The 12,793-nt window shown below is 36.8% G+C and overlaps 1 protein-coding gene and 1 long non-coding RNA gene across 2 annotated transcripts in view; one reads left to right on the top strand and one right to left on the bottom strand.

The window, feature by feature from the left end:
- The window catches only part of LOC144958197 (chorion peroxidase-like), a 17,064-nt gene extending 9,287 nt beyond the window's left edge, over window positions 1-7,777 (bottom strand). Inside the window, exons 1-5 of the mRNA XM_078890004.1 lie at window positions 7,474-7,777; window positions 6,354-6,483; window positions 2,288-2,409; window positions 1,606-1,717; window positions 1-12 (exon numbers count right to left, since the gene is read on the bottom strand). The exon at window positions 1-12 is cut by the window's left edge and continues 62 nt beyond it. Coding sequence (XP_078746130.1) covers window positions 1-12; window positions 1,606-1,717; window positions 2,288-2,409; window positions 6,354-6,483; window positions 7,474-7,567 — 470 coding nt within the window. The 5' untranslated portion in view covers window positions 7,568-7,777. The remainder of the gene's footprint in view (window positions 13-1,605; window positions 1,718-2,287; window positions 2,410-6,353; window positions 6,484-7,473) is intronic.
- Window positions 1-12,793, top strand: part of LOC144957748 (uncharacterized) — a 69,598-nt gene that overhangs the window by 42,243 nt on the left and 14,562 nt on the right. The window lies entirely within an intron of this gene.

The raw sequence follows: 12,793 nt of genomic DNA, 5'->3' as shown, positions 1-12,793 counted from the left end.
TGTGATGTGTGCCTACAATGAAAAGAGAATAAAAATTGACATCTTTTTTGTGTGCGGCTATGTGGTCCAGTGGAATGACACTCGCTTTCGGATCGGAAGGTCCTGGGTTCGAGCTCGCTCGGAGCATAGTTGAGTACTTGGGGAACGCTATTTACTCACATTCTCTCACCGTACTCATGTGTAAAATGAGTACCTGGCCGTTAACAGCGTTGTCCCTGTCGGAAAAATGTAATATCTTATAACAGGCGTCATGTCTCGTTCGACGTGTTATGTGTTACTATTGGTCAGGGACCCTTTGTAAAGCGCTTTGAGCACGTTTAGTGGATATTGCTCTATATAAAAGGCTCAATTTTAAAAGAATATAAGTTGTAATACTAGGAAAGCCATAATTGAATGAATGGATGAATGAAGGAAGAAATAAACAAGGGAGTGAATAAGAATGAGGGAGTGTGATGATGCATGTCTGAATAAATGAATGAATGAATGAATGAATGAAGGAAGGAATGAATGAATGAATGAATGAATAAGTGACTGAAGATATGGATTGAAAAATGATAAAATAAGATATACTTGATTGTTCCTGAATGGAAATTATCATAATGTTACACATCATTCATTGTTATATTAGCAAAGATATATTACTCTCATGAACTGAATGATGGAAATACGACACGAATTATTTAAAACAAAACAAATAAAAAAATAATTTAAAAAAACAACAACAAAAACAACAAAACAAACAATTAGAATAAATGAATTAATAAATGAATTTAATGAATGAATAAATAAATGAATGATCGAATGAATGAGTGAATGAAGGAATGAATAAATGAAGGAATGAATGAATGAATTCATTCATTCATTAGTTCGTCCATCCAAACATTGAATCATCCGTCTATTCATTCATTCATTCATTCATTCATTCATTCGTTCATCCATTTGTTCATTCATTCATTCATTCATTTATTCATTCATTAAATTCATTAATTAATTCATTTATTCTAATTGTTTGTTTTGGTGGGGTTTTTGGGTTTTTAAAAACTGTTTTATAAATGAATGGTTGTTTATGAATGAATGAATGAATGAATGAATGAATGAATGAATGAATGAATGAATGAATGAATGAATGGTTGAGTGAATGAATGAATGAATGAACGTGTAATGAATGAATGAATGAATGAATGAATGAATGAATGAATGAATGAATGATTAGAAAAGTGAATGAATGAACGAATAAATGAATGAATGAATGAATGAAAAATGGATGAATGAACGAGCAAAGAATGAATAAAGGAATGAATGAATGAATGGATGAATGAATGATCGTGCAATGAATAAATGAATGAAAGAATGAATGAGAGAATGTAATGAAGGAATGACTGAATGAATTCATGAATAAATGGAGAAATGAATAAATTATTTAATGAATGTTTGAATTGATGGTTGAATAAATGAATGGATGGATGAATGATTGAACGAATGAATGAATTTACAAAAGAATTTTTAAAATAATTAATTAATTAACGATTGAATTAATTGATTAATTAATTAATTAATTAATTAATTAATTAATTAGCGGACGAATGAATGAACTGTATGGCCTACTTGTCCAGAAAATGGCTCGTCTCTTCGTTGGGAGGAAAACATTTAAGACTGACAGTCCTGGCGCTGCATAGATAATGGCCTTTCGAGTCAGTCATTCGGGGTACATTCACGTCTGAAACGATATAGATGGAACGAAATTGACGTCATTCATCTCTTTGTTATTGTTTGTTATGCAACCATTTTAATTATTATTTAACAATAGCGTACTTGTGAATGAATGTGTGTGTGTGTGTGTATGTGTATGTGTGTATGTGTGTATGTGTGTGTGTGTGTATGTGTATGTGTGTATGTGTGTGTGTGTGAAAGGAAGAGATAGACATACCATCCGTGTAGGAAAGAGGCAATAGTAGATGTTGATACTGTAACACAGCACCCCACAAACTCCATCAGCGTTCATGAATTTATCTAAAATATGTATATCTGTGTGTGTGGGGGGGGGGGGGTGAGTGTGTGTGTGTAGAGAAGAGATAGACTTACTATCCGTGTAGGCATTAGGCAATAGTCGTTGTAGATTACCTATAGACGGTCTACAGGATTATTACAGACTCCATCAGCTTTCATGAATGTATCGAATGTCTCGATGTATGTGAGAGAGAGAGAAAGAGTGTGTGTGTGTGTGTGTGTGGGTGGGTGTGGGTGGGTGGGTGTGTTGTGTGTGTGTGAAAGGAAGAGATAGACTTACTATCCGTGTAGACACTAGGCAATAGTCGTTGTTGATAATGTAACACAGCTCCCCATAGGGGGTCTACGGGATTATTACAGACTCCATCAGCCCTCCTGTACTTCTCGCCCATGTCACAAGTCCTGAAATGGGGGTAGTAGATTAATGTTGATAATGATGATGATGATGATGATGATGATGATGATGATGATGATGATGATGATGATGATATGCAGGGTGAGGAGGAAGCAGTAGTAGTAGTAGTAGTAGTAGTAGTAGTAGTAGTAGTAGTAGTAGTAGTTGTAGAAGTAGTAGTAGTAGTAGTAGTAGTAGTAGTAGTAGTAGTAGTAGTAGTAGTAGTAGTAGTGGTGGTGGTGGTGGTGGCTGTAGTAGTAGTAGTCACTGAAGAAGAAAAAAGAAAAAGAAGAAGAAGAAGATGTGTAATGTGTTCAGCGCTGGAAGGCTGCTTTTCACAGAGCTCTTAAAATTACTTCATTTTACGGCTGTTTTAAGTGTTATTTCTATACAGGACGAATTTTATTTCATATTCAGAAGATTTCGTGTGAGTTTGTGCTGCTTTTGACGAAAATTCGTGGACTTTAAACAATTAATTTAGCAATACTTTAAAGTTTTATAAAATTTTTGCAAGGATTTTATCATCTATTTAGACCATTGTTGTTTACGTTTTACGATTTTAAGGAGAAAAAAAAACAAAAAACTGTGAGCTATTTTAATCGTATTACAACGGTCGACGATGAACACCGAGAATGACAACACCTAATTATTGTTATAACTATTCACCCCAACACCTTTGTACAATACGACACAATTAATAATACACCGAATTTAGAAATAGTGAACCTTTTGAGATCTATTAAATTATTCAAGGCATACAGAAAATTAACAAAAAGAGGAAATAAAGGTGGAAGGAAACAAAAACAAAAACAAATAGAAGCCAAAGAAAACATCAAAAACAACTCAGTCAAATTAAAATGCAATAATTTAATTTCTACTAATAACAATCTAAAAATTCTAACAGTGAACTGTCGTAGCATTGTACACAAAAGAGCTGAATTCTGTGCACTCATTGACAAACATGAACCAGACATTGTCTGTGGACAAGAGTCGTGGCTAAATGACAATATTAAGTCATGTGAAATCTTCCCCAAAGAATACGAAGTATTCCGAAATGACAGAAAACTACCTAGAGAAGAGGCAGAAGATGAAGGAAGTGAAAATGAAGACGATGAGACCAGGCGACCGGGAGGTGGAGTATTCATACTCGTTGATAGAAAGCTCACAGGCTGTGAGCAAACAAAGTTCAAAACTGACTGTGGGATAATTTGGGTAAGCGTTAAAATCCAAGGCCATAAAAACATCCTTGTTGGATCGTTCTACATGCCCCATCGAAACGAAACTGACATCGTAGAACTGCAAAAATCGCTTGAAATAATCAACTCAGAAAAAACTCCAAACCAAATGATTCTAACATGAGACTTTAACTGTCCTGATATAAACTGGGACGGTTCAAAAACGTTATTTGTCTGCCCACAACGTGCAATACAACAAAGCCTCATCGACATTACAGCAGGAGCGCACCTCACACAAATTCACGAAGAATGCACACGCGGTGACAATATTTTAGATCTTGTTTTCGTATCCAATCCATCACTGATCCATTCAACAACATCACAACCAGGAATATCAGCTCATGCCTGCGTTGTTACTGAAACCACACTAAACCCCAATTATATGAACCAACCCCCCAAAACACGATACCTTTTCAAAAAGGCCAACTGGGCCGCACTACGAAAATGAATCGAGGGACTGTCATCAGAGATCACAGAACAGCACAAAAACAGTATGGATGTAAATGAAATGTGGAGCCATTTTCAGTCCTGCCTACTCAGTGCAATCAAGGAGTCAATTCCCCAAAAGGTACATAAAAATACAAGAACGCCGCCGTGGATGAACAGGAAAATACGAGCACTACAAAGACGCAAAGCAAAAGCATTCAAGCGGGCTAAACTGAGCGGAACCTGGGATACATACAAATCGTTGCAGCGTCAAAGTAGGCGTGAAATAAGGCAAGCAGAATGGACGCACATTAACAATGTCATAGAAAAAGGACTTGAAACAAACAATACCAAGCCATTTTGGAACTACATAAAAAGCAAGAAAAACGATTCCATTGGTGTAGCCCCATTGAAAGAAAATGAAACCCTGTACATTAAGGGGAAGGATAAAGCAACGATCCTCTTGGATCAATTTAAATCTGTCTTTACCCCTCATGATCCACACGATACAACCACCCCACCGACATCACAGAGGTGTGACCAATCTCTTACTAATATCAACATAAATATCTCAGGAGTTGAAAAGTTGCTTGAAAACGTCGATCCATCTAAGGCGTCAGGTCCAGATAACATCCCCAACACAGTACTAAAGGAGTGTACTGAGAGTTTGGCCCCCTCATTATGCATAATTTTCCAAAAATCGGTCGACACCGGGATGCTCCCTAATGACTGGCTGAAGGCAAACATCGCACCTGTATTCAAAAAAGGCAACAAAAATAAAGCATAGAACTACCGTCCAATCTCACTGACGTCTGTAATATCCAAACTATTAGAACATATAATCTGTAAGAACATGATGAACCAATTTGAGAACAATGACATCCTAACTGACCTGAACCACGGGTTTCGCAAAGGATACTTATGTGAAAGCCAACTCCTAATAACTGTAAACGACCTGTTGAGACTCCAGAATGCCAACACTCAGGCAGACATCGGCATCCTCGACTTTTCCAAAGCATTTGATACTGTGCCTCACCAAAAACTCCTGCAGAAACTAGAAAATTACGGAATTCGTGGCTCTTTACACACATGGCTTTGTAATTTCCTCACAAAACGTACCATGAAAGTAGTCCTAGACGGCACGTCATCGGATGAATGTCCAGTCATATCAGGAGTACCACAGGGAACGGTGCTAGGACCCATACTATTTCTTTGTTTCATCAATGACCTACCTCTACGAGTAAAATCTCAGATTAGGTTATTCGCCGATGACTGTCTAATATACCGACCAATAAAATCTGCAAATGATCAAAAATTGCTACAAGAGGACTTGAATAGTCTCGAACAGTGGCTCATGATTGGGGAATGAAATTTAACGCAAACAAATGCTACATCCTCAGCACAGCTAAAAAGTACAATGAGACCTACAAGTTAAACAACACCGTCCTGAAACAAGTCGACGATCACCCATACCTTGGCATCACCTTCTCAAAGGACTTGAAATGGGGGAAACACATTAACAAAATAACCCAAAAGGCAAGCTGCACCCTCGCGTTTCTCCGCCGAAATCTTAGCCACGCCCCAACGTCATACAAACAAAACGCCTACCTCGCACTTGTGAGATCACAATTGGAATACGGAGCAGTTGCCTGGGACCCCTACCTGAAAGAGGATATTCAAAAACTTGAGAGAGTCCAGAGACAAGGCGCCCGGTTCATAACTGGGAACTATAAGAGCAGAACCCCAGGATGCATGACAAAAATGTTAGAAGAAAGAAATCTCATCAGCCTCCAACAAAGAAGAAAAGAAACCCGTCTGTCATTCATGTTCAAGATAATAACAGATCAAATACCATCAATAAAGGCAGACTCCTTTTTCACGCCACGACCAAACAAAAGAAAAATCCGAGCACTCACTTTCGCCAACCACATAACCGAAAACCCCATTGACAGATACGCCACAAACAATTCGATCTGCTTCAAAATCCATACAGACAAGAACACAAAACTACAGAAATTCTTTCTTCATTAGAACTATCTCGGAGTGGAATGGGCTGGATGAACTGGTCATCATGGCACCACACCTAAACGATTTCAAGGCCCGACTGACATGGGCCCGCGCCCAATGAGGACGCCGCTGAAATACAACCAGACCATTGGTTTCTTAGGCGTCAACCATACAGACAGAAGAAGAAGAAGAAGAAGAAGAAGAAGAAGAAGAAGAAGAAGAAGAAGAAGAAGAAGAAGAAGGAGGAGGAGGAGGAGGAGGAAAACATTGTTTACTGAACTTACTGTGCTTCAGCTATAAGACTTTCTAGAACTATCTTGTAAGCATCAGGGAGGTTGACATGACCTTTGAGGTCCTCAATATGACTATCCTCTATATCAATTTCAACACCTGAAGTCATCAGTGTCTCTTGGGCTGTGGGCGGAAATCGAAAAGAAGGCGACTTTACGGAGCGTAATTTGTAACCGCATTTGAGGTTGTTGTTGTTGATGATGATGATGATGATGATGATGATGATGATGATGATGATGATGATGATGAGGATGATGATGATGATATTGATGATGAAAATGGTGGTGATGATGATGATGATGATGATGATGATGATGATGATCATGATGATGATGATGATGATGATGATGATGATGATCATGATGATGATGATGATCATCATCATCATCATCATCATCATGATGATGATGATGATCATGATTATCATGATGATGATGATCATGATGATCATGTTGATGATGATGATGATGATGATGATGATGATGATGATGATGATGATGATGATGATGATGATGATGGTGGTGGTGGTGGTTATATTATTATTATTATTATTATTATTATTATTATTATTATTATTATTATTATTATTATTATTATTATTATTATTATTATTTATTATTACTATTATTATTATTATTATTATTATCATCATCATTTTATTATCATTATATTATTATGTGATGATGATGATGATGATGATGATGACGATGATATGATGATGATGATATGATAATATAATAATAATAATAATAATAATAATAATAATAATATAATAATAATATAATAATAATATAATAATAATAATATAATAATAATAATAATAATAATAATATATAATAATATATAATAATAATAATATATATATAATAATAATAATAATAATAATAATAATAAATAATAATAATAATAATAAATAATTAATAATAATAATAATAATAATAATAATAATAATAATAATAATAATAATAATAATAATAATAATAATAATAATAATAATAACATCGTTATCATCATCATCATCATCATCATCATCAGCATCAGCATCATCATCGCCATCATCATCATTATTATGTAAAAAATATCAAAACTGTAAGAAAACTATATAATAAATACCTGAGACAAGCACTGGATCAGTCACAGCCAGGACCCCAACGTTCCTTGCACAAAGGGAGACAACACATATAATTATCCACACTTTCATTTCCATACTTAGTTATATTTCTTGAATTCCTTGACTGAAAGATATTATTAAGTAATTGTTCAAATCGTCTCCCTTGCATGCAGTCTTGAAATGTTACCCACCACGACAGTCGGTATTATGTTGGAGTGAACTTTGTTTTGTTTGATTTCAAGAGTTTTGAAGGCACTTGCGACACTTGTAGGTCATATCAACAACGCACGATTTGTTTTCTTTTGAGTGTCGTCGCCTTTCCTTTTGACATTAATTCACTCAATCCTAGAGATTTTTGCTACTTTTCAAAACTGGAAAAAAATGTATTAAAAATAAGCATGTACATAGATAGTTTTATTTAACTATCATTCACATGTAAAAACTAAAAACATAAGCTTTGATAGTACGCCTATACTTTGTCTCAAAAAATGTAATAAATAGGCATGGGGTAAAAGTAACCCCGGGTAAACTACGGATTGAGTCGGTGTTAGGGGTTGAATGAGTTAATTGGATTCAATAGTCTGATGTCACGTCGCCCAGCAACGGCGGCCATCGTGGTTCTAAACAAAAAAAATCTGTACTTTTTATTCCTCATGCTGGTTAGAATTTTCCATATGTCTTGTGATCAGAATGTGTAAAAGTCAAAACATGATCAGATTTTTAATGGGTTTTTTTCCTCTGGATACGCTTTTATGCTCGTCGGAGAAATATTTCATAAGGGCGTCCGCCATTGTTCCGATAGTTTAGAGCAAGTTATTAAGTTACCATACGTCAATACGAGGGAAGTGACGTCACGACTGTTGAATCGTATTTTTTGGTCAGTGTCAGGCGATGAGTTTCGTGCACTCACTCACAGCCTGACATTGGCCAATTAATTACTTTGAAATACAAGATCAGGTCACCAAAACAAAACAAATCGTGAGTTGCATTCAATAGTTCAACCAATGAGATCACGTGTTTCCTTAAGCACTGCTAACGGCAACTATATTCACAATATTTCACAAAACAACACTGTACATTCACAAGAGATTATAATGGCAGTAAGTTCACAATTGGATTCAGTAGTCTGATGTCACGCCGCCTGGCAACGGCGGCCATCTTGGTTCTAAACAAAGAAAATCATTACTTTTTATTCTTCAAGCTGGCTAGAACTTTTCATATGTCTTGTGACAAGAATGTGTAAAAGTCAAAACATGATCAAGTTTATTTTTTTTTTCCCTCTGGATACGCTTTTATGCTCGCCGGAGAAATATTTCATACGGCGTCCGCCATTGCTCCGATAGTTTAGAGCCAGTGTTGCTAAGTTACCATGCGTCATTATGAAGGAAGTGACGTTACGACTATTGAATCCTATTCCAACACACAGAACCAGCGCATATGTGCGTAGCCATCGTTAACGTATTAGCCTGACACAGTGGCCATCGTTAAGTTATACCTGACACTTAAACTCAAAAAGACTGGCATTTTGACGTCATAATTTCGTTTTTGCACCGCCTAGTGAGCTGTCGTTAGTAGTGCTCATGGAAACAAGTGGTCCCATTGGTTGAACTATTGAATACAACTCACGATTTCTTTTCTTTTGTGACCAAAGACTGGCATTTTGACGTCTTTTTTTTTTGGTCAGTGTCAGCGTAGCCATCGTTATGTTATAGCCTGAAACTGAAAGTCAAAAGGACTGGCAGTTTGACGTCATTATTTGGTTTTTGCACCGTCTTGTGAGTTGTCGTTAGTAGAGCTCAAGGAAACAAGTTATTTAATTGGTTGAACTATTGAATACAACTCACGATTTGTTTTCTTTTTTTGTGGCAAAAGACTGGCATTTTGACGTCATTTTTGGTCAGTGTCAGGCCATAACTTTACGAAGGCCACGGTGTCAGGCTATAACATAACGATGGCTACGCTGACACTGACCAAAAAATGACGTCAAAATGCCAGTCTTTGGCCACAAAAGAAAACAAATCGTGAGTTGTATTCAATAGTTTTTAACCCTTGGGACCACTTGTTTTCATGAGCACTACTAACGACAACTCACTAGGCGGTGCAAAAACCAAATAATGACGTCAAAATGCCAGTTGTTTTGGGTTTCAGTGTCAGGCTATAGATAGTTCGAAGATGACGTCACTCATGTCCTTGTTATTGTTTTTTGCCATCCGCGTTTATGAGTACTTCTCACTAAACTGTATTAACCAGACTATAAACCTTCAAGGTTACACACAGTTTTGTGTGTTGGTCCGTTATACTTCCGGATGGCAATGTTGTGAGCTTCTTAGCCAAGCGCATACTATCTATAACTTAACGATGGCTAGGAAGTGTGTCAGTGCATGACAGAATCAGCCGGAAGGTGAAAATTTTGGATTTGCATATTTAAATTTTTGCATTTTCTGAAAGTTGTACAAAAAGGGTTGATTTAATAATTTATGACAAGAATAAAAAATGACCTTCTAACTGAACTTGGCAATATCTCAGTTCAAACCGTTTTACCATCCGACTGATTTTTATAAAAACAGTTTCTTCCCAAGAACCATCCACGTTTGTGAGTAATTCTCACTACACTGTTTTAACCAGACTATAAACGTTTAAAGTTACACATAGTTTTGTGTGTTGGTCCGTTATACTTCCGGATGGCAATGCTGTGAGCTTCTTAGCCAAGCGCATACTATCAAGAGAAAGAACAAAATTGACGTCACTCAGTTCTTTGTTATTGTTTTTAGACAGTCATTTTGGCGATTAGTTCTCACTAAATTATACCAATCAAACAATAACTGTTCAAGGTTACACATAGTTTTGTGCGTTGTGGAACGTTATATCCGGCTGCCAATGTTTTGAGTATTTTACCTAAAAGCATAACATCAATACGTTAACGAAGGTTACGGATTGGGTCAACGTGTATATAATTTGCAGGTCTGATAACCAAACGCAAGTATGAGCTGGATTGAACAATGTTGTAAAGGACAATGTTATGTGTTGGTTTCCATTACAACGATGAGTCCACAACAATTTGGGTTATCAGACTTGCAAATAGGTGATATACGTTGGTTTGAGAGTCTTTTAGTTACAACAAGACCTCATAACAATTTGGGTTATCAGACCTGAAAATAGGTCATATACATTGGTTTGAGAGTCTTTTAGTTACAACAAGACCTCATAACAATTTGGGTTATCAGACCTGAAAATAGGTCATATACGTTGGTTTGAGTGTCTTTTCGTTACAACAAGACCTCATAACAATTTGGGTTATCAGACCTGAAAATAGGTCATATACGTTGGTTTGAGAGTCTTTTCGTTACAACAAGACCTCATAACAATTTGGGTTATCAGACCTGCAAATAGGTCATATACGTTGGTTTGAGAGTCTTTTCGTTACAACAAGACCTCATAACAATTTGGGTTATCAGACCTGAAAATAGGTCATATACGTTGGTTTGAGAGTCTTTTCGCTACAACAAGACCTCATAACAATTTGGGTTATCAGACCTGCAAATAGGTGATGTACGTTGGTTTGAGTGTCTTTTCGTTACAACAGACCTCATAACAATTTGGGTTATCAGACCTGAAAATAGGTCATGTACGTTGGTTTGAGTGTCTTTTCGTTACAACAAGACCTCATAACAATTTGGGTTATCAGACCTGAAAATAGGTCATATACGTTGGTTTGAGAGTCTTTTCGCTACAACAAGACCTCATAACAATTTGGGTTATCAGACCTGCAAATAGGTGATGTACGTTGGTTTGAGTGTCTTTTCGTTACAACAGACCTCATAACAATTTGGGTTATCAGACCTGCAAATAGGTGATGTAAGTTGGTTTGAGAGTCTTTTCGTTACAACAAGACCTCATAACAATTTGGGTTATCAGACCTGAAAATAGATCATATACGTTGGTTTGAGAGTCTTTTCGTTACAACAAGACCCCATAACAATTTGGGTTATCAGACCTGAAAATAGGTGATATACGTTGGTTTGAGAGTCTTTTCCTTACAACAAGACCCCATAACAATTTGGGTTATCAGACCTGAAAATAGGTCATATACGTTGGTTTGAGAGTCTTTTCGTTACAAGACCCCATAACAATTTGGGTTATCAGACCTGCAAATAGGTGATGTACGTTGGTTTGAGTGTCTTTTCGTTACAACAAGACCTCATAACAATTTGGGTTATCAGACCTGAAAATAGGTCATGTACGTTGGTTTGAGTGTCTTTTCGTTACAACAAGACCTCATAACAATTTGGGTTATCAGACCTGAAAATAGGTCATATACGTTGGTTTGAGAGTCTTTTCGTTACAACAAGACCTCATAACAATTTGGGTTATCAGACCTGCAAATAGGTGATGTACGTTGGTTTGAGTGTCTTTTCGTTACAACAAGACCTCATAACAATTTGGGTTATCAGACCTGCAAATAGGTGATGTACGTTGATTTGAGTGTCTTTTCGTTACAATAAGACCTCATAACAATTTGGGTTATCAGACCTGCAAATAGGTGATGTACGTTGGTTTGAGTGTCTTTTCGTTACAACAAGACCTCATAACAATTTGGGTTATCAGACCTGCAAATAGGTGATGTACGTTGGTTTGAGAGTCTTTTCGTTACAACAAGACCTCATAACAATTTGGGTTATCAGACCTGCAAATAGGTGATGTACGTTGATTTGAGTGTCTTTTCGTTACAACAAGACCTCATAACAATTTGGGTTATCAGACCTGCAAATAGGTGATGTACGTTGGTTTGAGTGTCTTTTCGTTACAACAAGACCTCATAACAATTTGGGTTATCAGACCTGCAAATAGGTGATGTACGTTGGTTTGAGAGTCTTTTCGTTACAACAAGACCTCATAACAATTTGGGTTATCAGACCTGCAAATAGGTGATGTACGTTGATTTGAGTGTCTTTTCGTTACAACAAGAGCCCACCAAGGCTAATTCTAATTTTAGGGTACCTAAATCAGGTTATGGGGGTCCCGATAGCTCAGTTGGTAGAGCGCTCGCTTCTCGCTCAAAGGGTGCAGTCGAGATTTTTTCTGACCCCCCCCCTCCCCACACACACACACACACACACACACACACACACCCTGTCCACCCGGCAGTAAATGGATAGGTCTGTTAAATCTGGTGGAAAGTAGTTTGAGATAGACTTAGCGTCCTATCAAAAGGGTAGCAAGCATTTGATGTTGTCCGTTTCACGTTATAGAAACCGGGATAAACTCCGGCTCCATGGGCTTGGGCTCTGAAGGATTTTTTTTTTTTTATTCAGATACTATATA

Source organism: Berghia stephanieae, chromosome 12 (assembly GCF_034508935.2).
Source record: "Berghia stephanieae isolate SIO BIC M18660-M18661 chromosome 12, UCSD_Bste_1.3, whole genome shotgun sequence".
NCBI lineage: Eukaryota > Metazoa > Mollusca > Gastropoda > Nudibranchia > Aeolidiidae > Berghia > Berghia stephanieae.
Note: the sequence above shows the minus strand (reverse complement) of the source record. Positions and strands in the feature narration are given on the sequence as shown.